We start from the raw sequence: 22,830 nt of genomic DNA on the forward strand, positions 1-22,830 counted from the left end.
TGCCTGTACAGGTCTGACAAAGAAACCTAACAGCCTGTGGGGGGGATGGGTGGGAGGGAGGTGGTTACCCAGCTTAACAATTCTGGTTCTTATGCTGTGATACCTTCTGCCTGATAGCAAGAGGTCAAAGAGATTGTGGGAAGCATGGGAGGCACCGCTTATGCATCACCTCTGATAGATGTCCAGACTGGGGTGGGGAGAGATGATGATGTGGGAGTTATTCCTTTCCTTGCATGTAATATTCTTCAACTTGATGGCCAGAACATCTAAACAAAAAAGATAATTACTTATGCATATAAATATTCACAATAAAGGGACAAACTTTTTGAGATTCACAAAAGAAATGTAAGAAGGTATGAATCAAACGTTGTACAATATCAGCACTGGTGTGGAAAGCACTAGCTAGTTTTACTTGTACCTCGGACTGGAGAAGGCCATTCAGCCCTTCTAACCTGTTCCACTATTAAATAGGATCATGGCTAATCAGATGTCGTTTAAGTAACACACATAAAATGCTGGAGGAACTCAGCAAGCCAGGAAGCATCTATGGAAAAAAGTACAGTCGATGTTTTGGGCCAAAATGTTGGGATAAGGCCACACTTAGGTTGGAGAAACAACACCTTACGTTCCTTTTCGATAGCCTCCAAACTGATGGCATGAACATCGATTTCTCAGACTTCCAGTAATACCTCCCCCACCCCCTCCCCCTTCACCATTTCCCATCCCCTTGTCCCTCTCTCATGTAATCTCCTTGCCTGCCCATCGCCTCCCTCTGGTGCTCCTCTCCCACCCCCATCCCTTTTTCTTCTTTCTTCCATGGCCTTCTGTCTCTTTCACCGATCAACTTCCTAGCTCTTTGCTTCAACCCCTTCCCCTCCAAGCTTCACCTATCACCTGGAGTTTCTCTCTCCCCTCCCCCTACCTTTCAAATCTACTCCTCAGCTTTTTTCCTCCCGTCCTGCAGAAGGGTTGCGGCCCGAAACATCGACTGTACTTTTTTCCATAGATGCAGCCTAGCCTGCTGAGTTCCTCCAGCATCTTGTGTCTGTTGCTCGGATTTCCAGCATCTGCAGATCTTCTCTTGTTTGTCATTTAAGTACACTTTCCTGCTCTCTCCCCATGCCATTTGATTCCCTTATCAGTAAGAAATCTACCTTCCATTTATGAAGAGCTCATACAATTTAAGAGCACATATTAAACACACTTACAATATATGTACAAGAACTGGACCTATAGCTCAATATGGCAGAGTTCTAAAGACTTACATCCCACTCATAGAGGAGTATTTCCTTCGCTCACTTTTAAAAAGACACCCTCATTAATATGAGGCAATGTCCTCTGATTGAGGACTCTGCTGGGAAACATGCTGTAAGCATTTTATGGCTCCGTCTGTCTAAGTAGACAATGGATGCACCCCTCGGGGTGCAGACCTGGGTGATGAATATGGAGATCCTGGGCTGCCCAGACATCAAGATCCCCGTCTCGGCCTCGCGGATATGGTTCGAAGGAATGTGAAGCGGTACATTCGGCATCAGCTTGGCTGCAGGAGCTGCCGGGAGGTGATGTGATACGTCATCCAACCGCCTTAGGGGCTCCACTCCGGATTTGTGTAGGGTTTACTCCTTAGCCTTCTCTTCTCCCGAAGATACCCACAAGGCAGTGGGATCCATAACCCTGGATAGGGGCCCATACTGGGTACTGTCAGCCGGAGCCAGCTGAGCCCAGGACTCGTGTAAGGCAGGGTCGTCATGCCCTGTAGTAGTGACATGTGGAGCCACTACCCACTACCCACATTTACCCTGTCTATAAAACTAACGTTCTTATATTCTTCAGAAAGATTGTCTCTCATTCTTCTGAACTCCAATGACTAGGATAGAAACCTATTTAATCTTTCTTTTTACAGGAGAATTCTCCCATATCTTGAATCATTCTCGTGAACCTTTTATGAAGTACCAGCAATGGAGTAATAACTTACCTTAAAGTCCCAGTTATTATCTCCTTGACATTGACCTTCATCTCTAATTGTGCTATTGATTCACCTACCTTATGACAAAAGGTTCATGCATTAATATACATGTGTTTAAGTTTGAAATTTTTAATCTCTTTGCTTTTCTTTTGTATTGTAGACTTATTTGCCTTTTGCTCTTGATTTCTTACCTTCTTCATTTACATTCTATTGTCTTTTCTTTCCTATTCTTTGTTCTTTCTCTAAATAACCTTGCTTAGATCCCTGTCTCCCAGCATACAAATTTAAACCTTCTCCCAAATGAAAAAGTATGAAATCCATTCTGATAACTGCAGCTTCCTTATCCATGTTACTCATTGAACTTACAAAATACCAATAATAAACGTGTCGCGCTTTAAGAGTTAAAACCTGTCAGGCTTTTATTGTACCATAATCAATGTAGATGGAAATAAATAAACTGACGCACCAAGCCTGTACTCAAACATATTCATTGCCTCAGACATGATGTACGTACTTATAAACCATCAGACCCACTCGATTGGATTCTCGGCTATAATTCATTCCAGTACATCCATTATTCTATAAAGAAGTGATTCAAATTCACAATTTAATTCCAACCTGTGAAATTCCATTTATGAATAGTTCATACAATCTAGCAGGGCATATTAAACATCACTTGTAATATATGGACAACAAAAATAGGTCATGGAGCATGTTATCAATTCTGAATATGTTTTTAACTGGATAGCAATGGGGTGTATAAGGTGGGAAATAACTGGCAGTACAATATTGATGATATACATTAATAATTACTTGAGGGCTCCCTGGTATAAAAGCAGAATTTCAACTTTCTGAATTGTAGAAAGAAGAGATCAGAAGATTGCAGAATCTTAATCAATAATTTTACTAACTTTGAAACCAATTGTTTTACTGTTTTATAACTAGCTGATCTTTTTTATATTTACACTTTTTTTAGGGAGCGTATACCGGAAGTCATGGGGGTAGTTTTAGTGCTTGCTTCTTTCTGGCTGGTCTGTGTTAGATTTAGCCTTGGGGTCATGGGGTGGGGGGTGGTGGGAGGGGCTTCACGTTTTAGTTTCTTTCTTCTTGGGCTATGTACACTATTGAAGTATTGGTTGCGTTCTCCTTCCCGGTATCTCTTATTTGTTCTGTTCCCTTTCCGGGTTCATGGGTCGAGCCTATCGTCAATCCTCCTTGTTGCGGGTTGACTTTAGGGTTTATGGAGTCTATTATTAATTTTGTCTCCTGGAATACTAATGGTCTTAATCATCCTATTAAAATGAAAACAGTTTTTAAAGTGTTCCGGAGACTTAAAGCACAAATTTTATTTTTACAAGAGACCCATGTGCGGATGGGGGACAGACTACGTTTTTTTAAATTCTGGAAGGAACAACTGTTTCATTCGAACTCCAATGTTAAGATTCGAGGCGTCTCTATTTTTATAGACTCCTCAGTTACTTTTATACAACATGATATTATTTCTGATCCAAATGGTAGATTTCTACTGGTTAGTGGTCCACTATTTAATAAAAAGGTAGTTTTGGTTAATGTTTATGCTCCTAATATGGACTGTCCGGAATTTTATAAATCATTATTCAATCAGTTCCCGAATTTGAATGAGTTTTCATTGATCTGGGGCGGAGATCTTAATACCTGTTTATCTCCAGCTTTGGACCGTTCAGCTCCTCTACGGACCTTACCTAATAAATCTGCAACTTTGATTAATTCATTCCTCTCTGATTCTGGGTCGACGGACATTTGGCGTTTTTTGCATCCTCAGGAAAAAGATTTTTCTTTTTTTTCACATGTTCACCATTCCTATTCAAGAATTGATTATTTCTTTATTGACTCTCGTCTTATTTCTTCAGTGATTAAATGTGATTATGACTCTATAACCATTTCCGATCATGCTCCACTTAAGCTTTCTATTAAAATTCAGGCCAATAGACAAAATAAAAGACAATGGTGTTTTAATTCGCTGTTGCTTCAGGACTCGGACTTTGTTAACTTTATGAATGAACAGATTGATTTTTTTTTACAATCAACTATACAGAGGATATTTCTGTGAACATTCTTTGGGATACTTTTAAAGCTTATATTCGTGGTCAGATTATCTCGTATTCTGCTGCTTTGAGGAAGAAGCTGAAGCAGGAGGAGTTGGTAATTGTGGACAAGATTAAGGAAATTGATAAGAAATATGTTACAGCTCCCTCTGAGGAGTTATATAAACAAAGAACTGAACTTCAAATGGAACACAGTTTATTACTTTCGTCCTCGATTGTAAACCAATTAAAGAAAACAAGAAGTGAATTTTATGTACACAGTGACAAAATTGGCAAACTGCTGGCTAACCAATTGAAGTCTAATTATGCTAAATCTCAAATTAATCAGATTTATAATCAAAATGACCGACTGATACTTGATCATGCGGGGATTAATCAAACCTTCTGTGATTTTTATTCTTCCTTATATCAATCAGAGTCTCCTCGAGACTCTAAATATATGAATGATTTTTTAGATAATCTAGACTTCCCTGAGATTTCACAGGATATGTCTTCTATGTTAGATACTCCCATTACCACTGATGAGATTAAGAATATTTCCTCTATGAATTTGGGGAAAGCTCCTGGCCCTGATGGGTTTACCGTAGAATTTTATAAATGTTTTGCACCTTCATTAATCCCTTGGTTCTGTAGGGTTTTCGAGGCTTCATTAAAACTTGGTAAACTTCCCGAATCTTTCAATAGAGCGTCAGTCTCTCTAATATTAAAGAGACTGCTCAATGTGCATCTTATAGACCAATATCTTTATTAAATGTTGATTCTAAAGTTTTTTCTAAATTATTAGCAAACAGATTAGAAAAAGTACTTCCTTTTATTATTTCGGAAGACCAAACGGGCTTTATTAAAGGTCGTTACTCTTTTTATAACGTTCACACACTGTTAAATATTGTTTATACCCCCTCACAAAATGTTCCTGAGTATGTTATCTCTTTAGATGCTGAGAAAGCTTTTGATAGAGTAGAATGGCCTTACTTATTTAAGGTGCTTGAAATGTTTAATTTTAGCTCGAAATTTATATCCTGGATCAAACTGTTATATCATTCTCCTGTGGCCTCGGTCCGTACTAACTCTCTAAGCTCACCTTTTTTCCCTCTTTTTCAAGGTACTCGACAAGGTTGTCCTCTTAGTCCTTTATTATTTGATATTGCATTAGAACCTCTTGCAATTGCCATTCGAGAATCTCCAAATATTACTGGGATAACTCGGGGCTTAAAGTCCCATAAAATATCACTCTATGCTGATGACTTACTTTTATATATTTCTAATCCTCAAAAATCCATCCCTGCTGTTTTAGAGTTATTAGCACAATTTAGTCTCTTTTCAGGGTATAAATTAAATCTTAGTAAGAGTGAACTTTTCCTGATTAATGAACAACTTCCCTTATATCATAACTTTCCATTTAAATTGATTAATAATTATTTTTCATATCTTGGGATTAAAATTATTTGTAAATACAAAGATTTATTTAAGATTAACTTTTTACCCTTAATTGACCATATTACTCAACTTTCATCTAAATGGTTTCCTTTATATTTAACTTTGATTGGTCGTATTAATGCAGTTAAGATGTTTTTTTGCCAAAATTTTTATATATATTTCAGGCATTACCAATCTTTGTTCCAAAATCTTTTTTTGATAAAGTTGACTCAAAAATTTCTTCATTTATTTGGCAAAATAAAAACCCGAGACTGGGTAAAATACATTTACAGAAAGCTAAGAGAGATGGAGGTTTAGCATTACCCAACTTTAGATTTTATTATTGGGCAATTAATATTCGACATATGAAATTTTGGTTACTTGACCAGGATATACTATCCATTCCTAAATGGGTAGCATTGGAATTACAATCTGTTCAGGGCTATACACTTGGCTCTATTTTAGGTTCCTCTCTTCCTTTTGATTTGAAACGCCTCAAACAGGTATCTAACCCGATAGTTAAATATACCTTACGTATTTGGTTTCAATTCAGAAAATTTTTTGATCTTAACCAATTTGGGCTAGCGATTCCTATTTTAGGTAACATATTTTTTCCTCCCTCTTTTACGGATCGTGCTTTTCAAATTTGGAAGATTAAGGGTATTTCACGGTTTTTGGATTTATTTTTAGATGGTTCCCTTATGTCTTTTGAACAATTATCTAATAAATATAATTTATCAAGAATACATTTTTTTTAGATATCTACAAGTTAGAAATTTCCTAAGTACTATACTTCCTTCTTTTCCGATGCTTCCTCCTACATACATTTTAGATACTATAATTAACCTTAATCCATGTCAGAAAGGTGCATCGGCTATGATTTATAATATTATTATGAAACTTAGGAAAGCTCCATTTGATAAGATTAGGGTAGATTGGGAACAGGAATTGGGGTCTATTATTCCTGTGGATGACTGGGGGCAGATTTTACAATTAGTCAATACTTCCTCTATTTGTGCTAAACATTCCCTAATTCAATTTAAAGTTGTTCATAGAGCACATATGTCCAAAGATAAATTAGCTCGCTTTTATTCTCATATTAATCCTTTTTGTGATAGATGTCCGGGGCAGATAGCCTCTTTAACTCATATGTTTTGGCCTTGTCCTACTCTGGAAACTTTTTGGAGAGACATTTTTAATATTATCTCCAAGGTATTGAATATAGATATCTCTCCTCACCCTATTACTGCTATCTTTGGACTACCTAAAATTTCCAGTAATCTTTCTCCTTCAGCCCGTAGAATGATTGCATTTCTTACTTTAATGGCGAAAAGATGTATCTTACAACATTGGAAAGAGCTTAATGCTCCAACTACCTTTTTTTGGTTTTCTCAGACGATATTATGCTTGAATTTGGAGAAAATTAGAAGCAATCTTTATGATTCTTCACTTAAATTTGAACAGACCTGGAGATCTTTTATTCAATATTTTCATTTAATGTAATTTTTTTTCTCCTCTTTTTTTTGCTCCATATTTATATACCCTTCTTGTTTTTTTTACTGTTTTTAATGGAGGTCGGGATTGAGGACGTGATTTTAAGTTTTTTAACTCTGTTTGGTTTCAAGTTAGCCCATTGCTTTGCTTTGCTTTTAGTTAGTTGCACGGTGGTTTTTTTGGGGGGAGGTTTTTTCCTTTTCTCTATTGGTATATATATATAAAAATTAGTATACTATTATGTTACCTTAGTATATTATGTTTAAATTACATTGTTTGTATCATTTTTTTTGTATTACTATCTCCTGTAATTTTATTATATTCTAACAGTGTATTCGTGCCTATATGGCTTACCTTTTTGTATACTTATTCAATAAAAAGATTTAAAAAGAAAGAAAGATGAAACCAATTGTAAAAATTATGCATCCATGGCTGCCATAATCCTTCATTGGTGTTTTTAACTGGGGACTTGTTAACTGTAGCAATGACATTGGTTCAACATGATACAGGCTGAGTTCTGAGTAATTATTTCTGTACTATTGTTTCAGATACTTGCACTGTGTCACTGTGCATTGGGTGCACCAATTTATTTACACTGGATAAACAAGGTAATGGAAAACAGCTTTCTGCGTTTTAGTTAAAAAGTCACCATTTTTGCCTTGGTATCAACTGAAAAAGAATTAAAACTATTGCTTACTTCCCTTACTTTATCACTTCTATTTCCTCTAGAGACTGAAATCTTTAATTTCTTACCGTGCTTTTATAAAGTAGTGGAGTTATTACCTGTGCCCTGTAACACTTAATGCACCTGATTGGTTAAAAAAGATGGTTGATGAATGTACAGAAACAGGGAGCAGAAATGATAGAGTAACTCGAAAAAAAAGACTGAGAGTAGAAATGAGTGAGAATCAGCATAAGATGAAGAGAAGAAAAGGGAAAATGTGAACAAGAATGTAGTAGAAAAGACATAAAATGATAGAAAGGAGATGGGAAAAGAATGGAATGAAATCTGTCAGAGTGAAACTGAAAGAACTGGTGTATAAGGAGAAGTAAATTGTTGAAAATAGAATTGCAACATTCAAATGCATGTTGTGCTATATCAATCTGAATTGCATATTCCATATGAGTTTCATGCACATGCCAAAAGTGTGTAGAGTCAACTGTTGGTGTTATTAATTATCATGCAATCATCAGGGAAAGGTACAGGAGCCTGAAGAATCACACTCAACAATTTAGGAACAGCTTCTCCTTCTCCACCGTCAAATTTTAGAGCAATCCATGAACTCATAAGGAATTTCTTTAGCCAGAGAGTGGTGAATCTGTGGAGCTCATTGCCAGAGATGGCTGTTGAACCAGATCATTGGGTATATTTAAAGTGGTCATTGATATGTTCTTGATTAGTGAGGGTGTCAAGGTTATAAGGGGAAGGCAGAAAATGGGGTTGAGAGGGATTATAAATCAGCCATGATTGAATGGTGGAGCAGACTCAAATATCCTGATTCTGCTATTATGGTCTTATAATATGAGCACGACCTCATAATTCCTTCTTATTGTACTATTTATTTATTTCGTAATTTTTATCTCTTTGCATAGTCCAACAGCTGCAAAACAAAAAAAAAATCACATTATATAAGTCAGTGCTAATAAACCTGATTTTAATTACTGGTAAATTGGCAATATATGAACCTTGTCTTGGAAAAGTGCCTGAAAACCTGGCAAAATGCCAACCCACCAACGCACTGCAATTCTGACCATTGCACCAAACACGTCATAGTCTTGAACAATTTGATGAGCTCTTTATTAATCACAGAATCATTGTGAGTTGCTCAGAAATTTTGTTTTGACCTTTGCTCAATGTTGAGATTGCCCCATGTTGTTCTCTTCAATTACTGTATGTATGCAGTCATTGACCTTAGACACCCGAGCAGGAGGAGGAGATAGAAAAATAGGAGCAGGAGGAGAAGGTAGAAAAATGGAAGCAGGAGGAGAAGGTAGAAAAATAGGAAGAGAAGAACAAGATACAGGACCATGTACTTGGATTTGATGTAAGGACATGGTCAATTCACAAGGACCTCACTAATTGAATAGAGGGTCATACAAATGAACTATTTATGCATGCATGCTGCACCTTACAAACAGTCAAACTATTTGTCTCTTATATTGAATAACATCATTGTTTCTTATTCTTCCAAAACTAACATACTAGAGATCACCATTAACTGTAAAATGACAAGACGTATGACCAGAAACACTAAAGTCACTGGATGCTGGAAATCCAGAACAACACACAAAACGCTGGAGGAACTCAACAGTTCAGGCAGCATCTATGGGGGGGGGGGGGGGAATAAACAGTCAACACTTTCAAGCCAAGACATAACTATTTTGTATGCAGATACTTATAGTGGTTGTTTATTCTGCAGTGAGAGACTTATAGTTTGACATGGCAACTCCCTCCCATTATGTGTGAAACACCCTGGTTTCCTTGGCTGTATAAGTCTAGGGGAGACAACCGACATCCCACCCTGCAAAACTCCATTTCAGGGAGGTAGCACCATCAATTTGTGGGAGACTCCGGGAACTTCCGGGAGAAGTGGGATATCTGCAATAGAGTAGCTCCTTAACAGCTAGCCAGCTAGTTTAAATAACGTTAGCTACGCTAATGAATGAATGACACCTGTTAAACTCACCTCAACATGTCTTTTACAGTCTTAACCCACCATGGGCAATAGAAAAGTCACTGTTATAAACAATGCAGCGAACAAAACTGTCATTATTTTTGACCCCTATTAGGCAGGAGTACACTTTAGTGTAGTCTGGGGTGATGTACGTTTTCTATTTTCTTTTTTTGGAACGCTCTGCCATGGCATGCTCTCTCTCGCTCTTGCTCACTCTCTCTCTCTCTCTCTCTCTCTCTCTCTCTCTCTCTCGCTCTCGCTCTCGCTCTCGTGCTCACGCTCTCTCGCTCGCCCACTCGCTCTCAAAAAAATCGATTTCCGGGATATTGTATATAATTTGCGAGCATTAGGGAGCCACTATCAATATGCGGGAGACTCCCAGAACTTCCAGGAGAGGTGGGATATCTGAGACAACCTCCAGCCCCACCAGACTTGTGAGATTGAGGTGTGCTCGATCCCACCCCAAACCCCAGTTTGTGTGGATGCTGTATCATTTGCTACCCTGTTACAAATTAATACCACAAAATAACAAATGGTACACTGCATATAATTAAAGGAATTATATTTATGAATCTTTCTTAACTAAAGGGTTAGTAAAGTATAGCAAAAAGAAAAGGGCCCATTCTAATTAAACAATCAAATGTGCACAAGTTGGAGCTCATCTTGAACTTCTCTGTCTCTCACGTGTTGGGCCCTCGGTCAACGTGAAAGCACACACCACCTTCTGAACATCCCTCGCAATCCATCTCGAACAAACGGGTCTCCCACCAGATCGTATCCTATGACTGGTTCTCCCCAGCTTCTTCTCTCTTCATCTCCTCTCAAACAAAAGCCCCAAGCCAAACCTTAGTGTCCCTCACCAAAGGAACCTTCCCTTAATCTGACCATCCTAATTGCATGGCACACATTTCTCCTCTCTCTTGTCTTCAACAGTAACCCAAACAAGCATGAAAAGAGAACAGACTGCTCTTACAGAACTGCCAAAATAAAATAAATACAGCATAGCAGTAAAAATATGAGCCAGGGAATTACACTCTCCCCCACCAAAATGGTCATGTCCTCATGACTTTGAAATAATTTGTCATCCGTCATTAGCTCTGTTGGGCTTCCTGCCTCGCCAAACATCTTTTCTAGCACTTGCATATAGGCCACAGAGGTAGCAAAGGGGTTCTGTGTCTTTACGGATCTCACTACGTCAACAGCCGGCCGTCTTCAAACTTTCAACCAATCACTGTCTTGTCCATCATCAGAGCATTGCCACTTATCCAACAACTGAGAGGTCTGCTCTACCCAAATCTTATACTCCTCTTCCCCTTTAGGGGTGGGTTTCGTTCCTGAGAAAAGGCTGAGCCTGCGATAGCTGGGACTTTGAACCCGGGAGTTTTGTAATTTATTTGCCAGGGAAGTAAGGACCGCTACTAACCAAGAATGCTCAGCCCTCGCTGGAGGACTCATTTGACCTTCTACCTCAGACCACTCCTTCCCCTCGCTCCGCAGAAATGAGAGCAACTTGTCTTTAAAGTCTCCACCCCTAGCTACGGAAAACTTGGCTTCCAACTCAGCATGCTCGCCTTCATTTCCCTTCTCCTGGAAAGTATGGACAGCCCACAGCCCTTCCTCTCCCAGGGCCCCAATAGTACCAGGCAGTTCTACTGTCCTCCCGGAAAGTACGGACAGCCCACAGCCCCCCTCTCCCAGGGCCCCAGTAGTACCAAGCAGTTCTACTGTCCTCCCAGAAAGTACGGACAGCCCACGGCCCTTCCTCTCCCAGGGCCCCAATGGTACCAAGCAGTACTACTGTCCTCCCGGAAAGTACAGACAGCCCACGGCCCCCCTCTCCCAGGGACCCAATAGTACCAGGCAGTTCTACTGTCCTCCCGGAAAGTACGGACAGCCCATGGCCCCCCTCTCCCAGGGACCCAATGGTACCAGGCAGTTCTACTGTCCTCCCGGAAAGTACGGACAGCCCATGGCCCCCCTCTCCCAGGGACCCAATGGTACCAGGCAGTTCTACTGTCCTCCCGGAAAGTACGGACAGCCCACGGCCCTTCCTCTCCTAGGGCCCCAGTAGTACCAGGCAGTTCTACTGTCCTCCCGGAAAGTACGGATAGCCCACGGCCCTTCCTCTCCCAGGGCCCCAGTAGCACCAGGCAGTTCTACTGTCCTCCCGGAAAGTACGGACAGCCCACGGCCCTTCCTCTCCCAGGGCCCCAGTAGCACCAGGCAGTTCTACTGCCATTACGTCAGTGCTAGTCTGAACTAGAACAAAGTCTTTGCCCACCATTTTATCAAAACTCCGCTCCACCTCCGCAGCAACCTTAAGCACGTATCGTAATCACTTTACCAAACAATAGTTTAACACAGACTTAAACACACAACCCACTGGATAAATGCTCAGGGCCATCACACAGCATCTAATGAAATCGATCCCGGGCGATACCCCCACTATGAAACACCTTGGTTTCCTTGGCTGCATAAGTCTAGGGAAGACAACTTCCAGCCCTGCCAAGCTCGTGGGATTGAGGCGCGCTCATTCCCAAATACTGTGTAATTTGCTACCCGGTTACAAATTAATGCCACAAAATATCAGATAGTACACTGCATGCAATTAAAGGAATTATATTCATGAATCTTAACTAAAGGGTTACTGAAGAATAACAAAAAGAAAAGGGCCCATTCTAATTAAATAGTCAAATGTGAGCTAATCTTGAACTTCTCTGTTCAAAATAGTCAAATGTGAGCTAATCTTGAACTTTTCTGTCACTCACGCACTGGGCCCTCAGTCAATGTGAAAGCACAGACTACCTTCCGAATGTCACTCGCAATCCATCTTGAACAAACGGGTCTCTCACCAGATCGTATGCTATGACCGGTTCTCCCCAGTGTCTTCTCTCTTCACCTCCTCTCTAGCAAAGTTCCAAGCCCAACCTTAGTGTCCTTCATCAGAGAAGCCTTCTCTTAATCCGACCATCCTAATTGGATGGCACACATTTCTCCTCATCTCTTATCTTCAACAGTAACCCAAACAAGCATGAAAACAGAACAGACTGCTCGTACAGAATTGCCAAAATGAAATGCATACAGCGTAACAGCAAAAATATGAACAAGGGCATTACTGCTGTAAGACACAATCTCTGGCTCTGATATATAAAAGAAGCTTGACTTTATTAAGAACAAAGAATGAAAATGGCTTGAATTCAATCCCATTACCCACCTGGAACACTGACTGTTGTGTCTAATCAATGTGGGTATAGTATATACCATTTAGAACATGAGTAATATCAGCCCATCAGCTGAGATATCCATGATGTCAACCATATAAAATAAAATGGCTAGTATTACTTGAATGTTTTACCAACTACAAAGTGATCTGCAAGTCTCACATCATCCTGAGTTGAAAATATGCCACTGTTATTGCAGTGAAAACTAAAAGCGGAGATCTTGGTTATCTAATGCTGTATGATAGTAGGGTCAGTGGCAGCTTTTATAATTTGCTTTACAACATCTATTGGCATTTGATCAACTTTGCTGTTAACCCCAATGCTATTTGTGAAAGCTGAATAAAGTGCCGAAGTTTCAGTCGTCAAGTTCATAAGACAATTTGGTTGCCCAGCATTCCATGCTACATTAGAAGTTCTTGCAGATCTCAGCATACACCATCTTTGCATTCTTTGCATGTGCAATCTTTATATCCAGACCTTAAAGGGACACACCAGAATAAACACCAATTTTCCAGCTAACTCCTTCTGGATGATCATTGTAACATGCTGAGGTAATTGACATTCGAGTCACTTCTAAGTTTTAAGCTAATGTTTGACTGCAAATGAGCCTTAGTTCACAACTGGAAACAACTATTACCTACTATTGAACAAGTTGTCAATTGGAATCCAGGAAGGATTTATTGTCAGAATCAGAATCAAGTTTAACTTCACCAGCATTTGTCATGAAATTTGTTGTTATTTGGCAGCAGTGTATTGCAATACATAATAATAAAAAATTGTAAATTACAATAAATATATATATATATATATATATATACACATATTTAATAATTAAATTAAATTAATAGTGCAAAAAGAGGAAAAACAAGTAGTGAGATAATGTTCATGGGTTTAATGTCCATTCAGAAATCTAATGGCAGAGGAGAAGAAGCTAATCCTGAGTGGTGAGTATGTGCCTTCAGGCTCCTATATCTCCTCCCTGATGGTAGTAATGAGAAGAAATCATGTACTGGGCAACGGGATCCTTAATGATGGATGCCGCCTATTTGTGGCATCATTTCTTGAAGATGTCCAGAATGCTGGGGAGAATGGATGAGTTCACAACTCTGCAGTTTAGTTCAATCCTATGCAGTGCCCCACTCCCATACCAGCTGGTGATGCAGCCAGTTAGAGTGCTGTCCACGGTACATCTGTAGAAATTTGCAAGTGTATTTGGTGACATACCAAATCTCCTCAAACTCCTAATGAAATATAGCTGCTGTTGTGCCTTCTTTGTAACTAACTGCTGGACCCAGGATAGAGCTTCAGAGATGCTGGCACCCAAGAACATGAAGTTGCTCACCCTTTCCACTACTAATCCCTTGATGAGGACCGGTGTGTGTTCCCTCATCTTATCCCTTCTGAAGTCCACAATCAATTCTTTGGTCTTACTCACGTTGAGTGCAAGGTTAAACCTGCAAATGAACCAGTCAATCTACCTCAATCCTGTACACCTTCTCTTCAGCATCTGAAACTCTGCCAACAATGGTTGTGTCATCAGCAAATTTATAGATGGCATTTGAGCTGTGCCTAGCCACAGTCATGGGTGTAGAGAGAGTAAAGCAGTGGGCTAAGCACACGTGCACAAGTGTTGATTATCAGTGAGGTGGAGATGTTTTTTTTCCAATCTACACAGACTGTGGTCTTTCTGTGTGGAAGTTGAGGATTCAGCTACAGAGGCAGGTACAGAAGCCCAGGTTTTGGAGCTTTTTGATCAGAACTGTAGGAATGATTATTTTAAATGCTGAGCAGCAGTCAATGAACAGCAGCCTGTTGCAGTATCAGAATTGTCCAGGTGATCCAAGGCCACGTGACGAGCCAGTGAGGTCACATCCACTATTGACCTATTGTGGTGATGGGCAAATTGCAGTGGATCCAGTTTATTACAAACCTTACTTTACAAAGAATTTTAAACTTTTAATTATTTGTAAAACAAGGTAGAAACAAGTCATTACCTAGTAAGTAGATGGAAAAAGTGAATAGTGACAGGCATAGGAAATAAAGAGTGGAGACAATCTATGAGCAACTGTTGTTACAGTCCAAGGGTGACCATAGTTGACAGATTGATCTTAACTAGATGTGGCAGATTATAAGAGCTTGGAACAATCGACTCCCCCACCTCTACACCCCACTCTCCAAGTTGATTAGTTTCAGATCGACATAGAGAGACTATTTCATTTGCACTTCTTCCTGAATTCCAGCGTACAGATATCATTGCTGTTACTACAGGTGGCAGCAGTAAGAGTGAAATGCACATGTTTGGTTTCAATGTCTCTTAAAGGTGCTAAACCACAATAACAATTTCTTAAAGCAAATTGTTGTTGCTGTTCTACTATTTTGTTGCTGACTTCTGATTGAGCTTCAGAGCACTGGAGAGCAGCAAAAATGGAGCCATTTCAATTGCTATCCCTCACTATCCATCTAGGAATGTTGAGCATACCCTAAAATAGTGCCTGAGGTATATGAAATCCTGCAATAATTCCGTAGGTCTCTTTTTTAAGTTAATTACTGTCATGTTGGTGTTCTCTCCTTATTCTCCAGGTTGCCATGCTTATTTCTGCCTTTCTTATCTTAATTTTGATGGCTGTCATTAGAGTAAAGTGGAAGGAAGAATGGGACACTATACACATGTCTATTCAAGTGAGTTTTTGTCCTCTTTTTCAATTTTTTCGTTTGGAACCAGATTACAGAGTCCTGTCAGATTCCATCATACTTTGCAGTTTCCCATTGGCAGCATTCTTTAGGATCATGTTATGCTTGGACCAAAAGCAGGGCACTGAACTAATTAGAAGCTTCTTTGTATTTTCATATGGAATAAAGCCACTGTTCTTTTGCCAGAACGTATGCCTCCGAGTTCAGGAATCCTAGAAAGTCTCAATCCAAACAGAAGGCTTTTTTCAAAGAAAGTGCCTAGTGAACATCAGTAGCTTGTTTTCTTAAATACAGTTAAAGAAAAATGCAGATTCCTGTTTTATTGAATATTCTTTCAAGTTTTCAATGATCTCTTGCTGTATTTAGTTTTATGTGTTAGTTGCTGTTGGCCCTCTATTTGAACCCTTGCTTTCTGGGCAAGAGCTTCCTTCAATACGCTTGATTGCTGCTTTGAAAGCCTGACACTATTCTGAGTGCACTGAACTTCTGAAGAATGAATAATATATGAATGTGGGAGATTCCATCCACCTCCACCTCATGAGATACATTTCCAACCTCATTATATACAAGGTAATTTAACAATGTCTGAAGAAACAGTGCTTATAAACCCTGTCCTAACAGACAAGCTATGATAGGTTTGCGTCATCTCATTCCAGATGATGACCAGCAAGTAACAACAAGATCAGAAATGGTTCTTCCCATACAACTTCACACTTGTGAAGCTGAAAAGTTTCACATAGCTGGGTTCATCTACAAGACATTTGCCATATCACCTATATAACAAAGAAAGAATGTTAGCATCAACACTTTTCGCTGAATGGAATTATCATTTGCACTGCAGAGAGTGCTATCACAGGCAATAAGGACTCCCAAGCGCAATGTCAAAGATAATCTCTTCTTATCAGCCTCATAAGCTGGGAGAATATTATGAAATTACATTCAGTCCACGTTCAGTGGTATCTGATGACCTAAAACTTTCATTTTGTAAACCAAAAGTTAATTACTATCCTAAAAATATCCAAAATATCTTCATATTGTAATGGGCGATGTGTAGTTATTTTTAGAATACAAAAATTTTCAGAAATTGGCCTTTGAAAGAAACGTACAAATCTCTAGCTCCACGCTATTGACATCACTCCAGCAGTGGTGGCCACTTCTGGTTTTATTATCTTCTATTGGGTCCAATCTCACAAGCAGGAAAACTGCGCCATCCAATGTTCATACAATACACTACATAGAAAAGGCGATTGGTTTGCGCTATTGTGGAGACATTCAAAAGCAATAAAAATGACATTTCTCAGAGTGGGAGTTCGCAACTTAGGTATTTCCTGTGTTTGATGAAAAAAAGTGAACATGAATGAGGAACAGTTTTAACCAATCTTTTTTTGGAATATCAATAACCCTTTCTTCATTTAGTCATAGATGAGAAACCAGTGATTTTTAATTATCTAATTTAATTGATTTCCTATTCCTATTATTGCTGAACAGTCTGCTTCCCTAACTAGAGCCATCAGCTTTTGATGTAGCTTCATCGTCGCCATCATCAGCTCCAGCAGCTTGTCTCTAATGTCCCATTATAAACTATGAATCCATTTTTCTGCGGCATTACATTTTACCCTTTAATGATGAGCTACAGTCCTGAAAAGAATACTGCCATATTCGATCCTGAATTCCTTAATCATATATGCCAGGCAAGATCTCAAAATTTTACTTATGCTACAAACTAATCAAACATAGAAGAGGTGACTCCTGTCACAAACTGATTAGAACATAGAACATAGAAATCTACAGCACATTACTGGCCCTTCGGCCCACAATGTTGTGCCAACCATGTAACCTACTCTAGAAACTGCCTAGAGCAGGGGTAGACAACTTTTAGCACAAATGATTCTCTAGCATGCATTATTCATTAATTTGAGGCCAAACATAACTAGATGTACTTAATTGGATAATTCCCATATTTCAAGTTTTTTATGGCATTTATCTGGCCCACTGTTCGCTCATTAATACGCGATCCGGCCCACAAAGGCAAAAAGGTTGCCGACCCCTGACCTAGAATTTCCCTAGCGCATAGCCCTCTATTTTTCTAAGTTCCATGTACTTATCTAAGAGGCTCTTCAAAGACCCTATTGTATCCGCTCCCAACACTGCTGCTGGCAGTGCATTCCACGCACCCACCACACTGTGTGTGAAAAACTTACCCCTGACATCCCCCCAGTACCTCTTTTCAAGCACCTCAAAACTATGCCCCCTCTTGTTAGCCATTTCAGCCCTGGGAAAAAGCCTCTGGCTATCCACACGATCAATGCCTCTCACCATCTTATACACCTCTATTAGGTCACCTCTCATCCTCCATCGCTCCAAGGAGAAAAGGCCAAGTTCACTCAATCTATTCTCAAAAGGTACGCCCCCGAATCCAGTCAATATCCTTGTAAATCTCCTCTGCACTTCTCTATAGTATCCACATCCTTCCTGTAGTGAGGTGACTAGAACTAACACAGTACTCCAAGTGGGTCTAACCAAGGTCTTATATAGCTGTAACATTACCTCGCGATTCTTGAACTCAGTTCCACGGCTGATGAATGCCAACACACCTTACGCCTTCTTAACAACATTTCCAACCTGAGCAGCGGCTTTGAGTGTCCTATGGACACAGACCCCAAGATCTCTCGGATCCCCTACGTTGCCAAGAGTCTTGCCATTAATATTATATTATGTCTTCAAATTTGACCTACCAAAATGAACCACTTCACACCTATCTGGGTTGAAGTTCATCTGCCACTTCTCAGCCCAGTTTTGCATCCTAGCAATATCCCGTGGTAACCTCTGACAACCATCCAGACTATCCACGACACCTCCAACCTAGTCAGCGCAATTATATAGAGAAATATGGCATAACAGGTTTACCATACACTTTTCCTACAGAAACACTCTACTTCTGCATATGATTCTTTACCATTTACCCGCAAGTTTCTTGCATGTTCAGGAATCATACTTCTCTCCAAATTGCACACAGATTGTGGCATAACTCATTTTAAGGGTGGAAGTTGTGTATAAATGAACTTGAAAACTATGTTTATTTGCTTTTGCTTTGAATTAAGGATTTAATTTTGACTTAAGATGGTAACTTCAGAATTTTAAATAATACTTTCTGTTTTTGCAGGTAACAGCTCCTTTCTTTCACTTTGGTGCTGTTGCTGCTCTTACCATTGTGACTTGGCTAATGGCCAAACACTTCCTCCAATGTAAAAAACGTGGTGAGTAATATGCATGTGAAAATGAGATAAAAGTCAACAAATAGGAGTCAAAAATTAAAAATAAGAAGTTATGATCTAAAATTCCCAAGAGGATAGATTTAAGCGACAATGTTTGTCTGATATTTAGACTTCTGTGTGTATACATATTCTTTTTGGGAGTTGTGCCATTTTAGAAGTGCACATCAAAAGCATCAAATGAATAATGCAAGTGATTTTCCAACTACTTAAATTTTAGTATGCATTGTGTTTTTCTTTTGAGAAGTCCTAACATTTTGACTTCATGGGGAAACTAAAGTTTAAATGGTTTCTGCTGCTTTTATCATGGATTTTTATTTTTGAAGATATATTTTTCTTTAATATGAATCACAACAAAGACTTGAGAATCCAATGCAACTTTCCATATAGAAGATAGGGAAGGGGTGCACCTACATTACCTGATAATAGTGATCCCAGAATGTCAATGAAATATTTAAAATTTGCTTGTATTTTCTGCCTACAGTATTGTCTTGAGTGGACATTGAACATAATATTTCTGATTCAGAAAGGGAAATATCACCATACAGACAGCAGAGGCTCGCTCATTTTGACTGAATGTGGGGAGAACAGAATTAATGTACGGTTATAGTAAATGGGTGGTTTGACAGTGGACCAAAACGGCTGTTTTCATGCTAGACCTTTCAATAATGCTGATGATTATCGCAACAATTATCCTGCTGGATGTCTACCAATTTTTTTTAAGATCATATCCTTACTGCCACCTATTGGGTTTGTGTAGCTTAGACATTCAATCCTTCACCCTGGTTTCCAGCCACGAAACAAAAGGCTTACACTCAATTTATATTTGATGGTGATTAGAAAATCTTTATTTTTATGATTGCTTTTACTACTTGTACAATTGGAGGAGGAAATTTTAGAAATTCTACATAGAATCACAGGTTCCACTTTCTATATGACCCTATCGCATGTAGTCAGGGTCGTAAAGAAAACTTTTGGCACCTTGGCCTTCATAAATCAAGGCATTGAATACAAGAGTTGTAATGTTATGTTGACGTTGTACAAGACATTGGTGAGGCCTAATTTGGAGTACTGTATTCAGTTCTGGTCACCTACCTACAGGACAGACGTCAGTAAGGTTGAAAGAGTGCAGAGAAAATTTGCAAGGATATTGTCAGGACTTGAGGACCTAGGTTATAGGGAAAGATTGAACAGGTTAGGACTTTATTCCCTGGAGTGTAGAGTATAGAATTTTGAGGGGAAATTTGATAGGGATATCAAAATTATGAGGAGGATAAATAGGAGAAATGCAAGCAGGTATTTTCTACTGAGGTTGGGTGAGACTAGAACTAGAGGTCATGGGTTAAGGGTGAAAGGTGAACATGAGGGGGAACTTCTTCATTCAGTGTGGTGAGAGTGTGGAATGAGCTGCCAGAGGAAGAAAGGGATGTGGGTTTGATTTCAACATTTAAGAGATATTTGGATAGGTACATGGATATGAGGGGTATGGAAGGGTTATAGTCTGGGGTCAGGTAATGGGATGAGGCAGATTAATAGTTTGGCATTGACTAGGTGGGCCAAAGTGTCTGTTTTTGTTCTTTAGTGTTATATGACTCTGAATGGGATTATAATATGAGCAATGTTCATGGTTTTGACATCAGAAACATGTAAGGGACAAATAAGGCTCAGCAATTGTCATTCATGTCTTGTGGAATCAGGATAAGGATCAGTTTCAAATCTGCAAGGTGGTAGTAGGGAGTAGGGGAGAGTCAAATGTTTAAAAATAAGAAAGCTGCTGGTGTCTTACTCACTCATGGCTGATCCCATATTTTAAAAGAAGCTTCATATCTAAAATTTTTATTTGTGTGTACAGTTTAATGCTGGCCATCTCTATGACCCAGGGCTTCAGAAATATGACAACTAACAGGAGATAGAAGGTTTCAGCCTTTCCTTTATGGAAAGGAAATGCTGAACCCTTCTATCTCCCATTTGCTTACTGCTTAACAGACGGGAATAGTCACTGATGCACACAAAAATCCCTTAGTCACTGCTGGTACTCTCCAATTAGACATAGAAACATAGAAAACCTACAGCACAATACAGGCCCTTCGGCCTACAAAGTTGTGCCGAACATGTCCCTACCTTAGAAATTACTAGGTTTACCTAAAGCCCTTTATTTTAATCATCTGTACCATATCACTTTGATGTCCAACCACAACCTTTACATTTTTCCTTCCCACACTTTCAACTAATTGCAAGCTGTGGACAAGATACAGGGTTGCTCATTTGATACAACCACACAGCAGTTAAAAAAGGGAATCCAAAAATGTTAATCAGGTTAAATTCAGCAGTAGCTATGGCTTCCAGGTTTTCTGATCATTAAATGCTTACCATTCCATGCCCAGACCACATTCGGTAAATCTGATCACGTGGCCAACCTTCTCCTTCTTGCATACAGGCAGAGGCTGAAGAGCAAAGCTCCAGAGACTAGGACAACAAAGAGCTGGTTCCGGGATGTAGTGGGGCAGATACAGGATTGGTTTGAGTCCGTGGACTGGGCAGTGTTCAAGGACGCATCTGCGGATCTGAATGAGGACGCCATGGTTGTCATGGACTTTTTTAAGACAGTTGTAGATGAGTATATCATAACAACTTCATTCAGACTCTTCCCCAACCAGAAGCCCTGGTTGAACCATGAGATCCGCTATCTGCTGAGGGCCAGATCAGAGTTTTTCAAGCCTGGGGACCAAGAAAGTTATAAAAGGTCCAGGTATGATCTCCGAAAAACAATCTCATTGGTGAAGTTGCAATTCCGGACTAAACTTATACTTATACCTTATACTTCATATTTTATTGTCGCCAAACAATTGCTACTAGAATGTACAATCATCACAGCGATATTTGATTCTGCGCTTCCCGCTCTCTGGATTACAAATCGATAATAAATATTAAAAATTTTAAAATAGTAAAAATTAGCAAATATTAAAAAATTAAATTATAAATCATAAATAGGAAATAGAAAATGGAAAATAAGGTAGTGCAAAAAAACCGAGAGGCAGGTCCGGATATTTGGAGGGTACGGCCCAGATCCAGGTCAGTCTTATCACAGTTGGAAAGAAGCTGTTCCCAAATCTGGCCGTACGAGTCTTCAAGCTCCTGAGCCTTCTCCCGGAGGGAAGAGGGATGAAAAGTGTGTTGGCTGGGTGGGTCGTGTCCTTGATTATCCTGGCAGCACTGCTCCGACAGTGTGCGGTGTAAAGTGAGTCCAAGGACGGAAGATTAGATTGTGTGATGTGAGTCAACGAATGATTCTTGACAGTTGTGACTGGGCTTGAATACTATCATCACTTATAAAGTTAAATCAAGCTAAATAGGCGAGAAAAGGGCTTTGCTTCCAGATGAGCTCAATGTCTTCTATGCTCACTTTGACTGTCAAAACACAAATTCCCACAGCCCCCAGTACTTCTGTGATTTCAGTATCTGAGGCCAACGTGCAAGCAGCCTTCAGGAGAGTGAACCCACGAGAAGCATTCGGCCCAGACAGGGTACCTGGCCAACTACGTACTAAATACCTGTATTGATCAACTGGCTGGATTGTTCACTGAGATATATAATCTCTCATTTCAGCAGTCTGAGGCACCCACTTGCTTTAAGCAAGCTTCAATTACAGCAGTGCCCAAAAAGAACATGGTAACCTGCCTCAATGACTATCATCCAGTAGCACTTACATCCACAGTGATGAAGTGTTTTGAGAGTTTCATGATGAAACATATCATCTCCTGCCTGAGAAGTGACTTGGATCCACTCCAATTTGCCTCCCGGAGCAACAGGTCCACAGCAGATTGCCTTTTCACTCAACCCTGGGGCATCTGGACAGCAAAGATACATACACATGAATGCTCTATATCAGCTACAGCTCAGCATTCAGTACCATCATCCCCTCAAAGCTAATCAATAAGCAACTAGATCTTGGACTGAATACTTCCTTATGTAATTGGAATCTTGATTTCCATACTTGCAGACCGAAGTCAG

At 39.6% G+C, this 22,830-nt stretch overlaps 1 protein-coding gene across 2 annotated transcripts in view; it reads left to right on the forward strand.

Annotated features, from left to right (window-relative positions):
• The window catches only part of gdpd2 (glycerophosphodiester phosphodiesterase domain containing 2), an 82,724-nt gene that overhangs the window by 42,134 nt on the left and 17,760 nt on the right, over nucleotides 1–22,830 (forward strand). For both annotated transcript variants that reach the window (XM_072271287.1, XM_072271289.1), the window contains exons 5-7: nucleotides 7,509–7,568; nucleotides 15,437–15,535; nucleotides 18,711–18,804. In XM_072271287.1, the coding sequence (XP_072127388.1) occupies nucleotides 7,509–7,568; nucleotides 15,437–15,535; nucleotides 18,711–18,804 (253 nt within the window). The remainder of the gene's footprint in view (nucleotides 1–7,508; nucleotides 7,569–15,436; nucleotides 15,536–18,710; nucleotides 18,805–22,830) is intronic.

Source organism: Mobula birostris, chromosome 10, assembly GCF_030028105.1.
Source record: "Mobula birostris isolate sMobBir1 chromosome 10, sMobBir1.hap1, whole genome shotgun sequence".
Taxonomy (NCBI): domain Eukaryota; kingdom Metazoa; phylum Chordata; class Chondrichthyes; order Myliobatiformes; family Myliobatidae; genus Mobula; species Mobula birostris.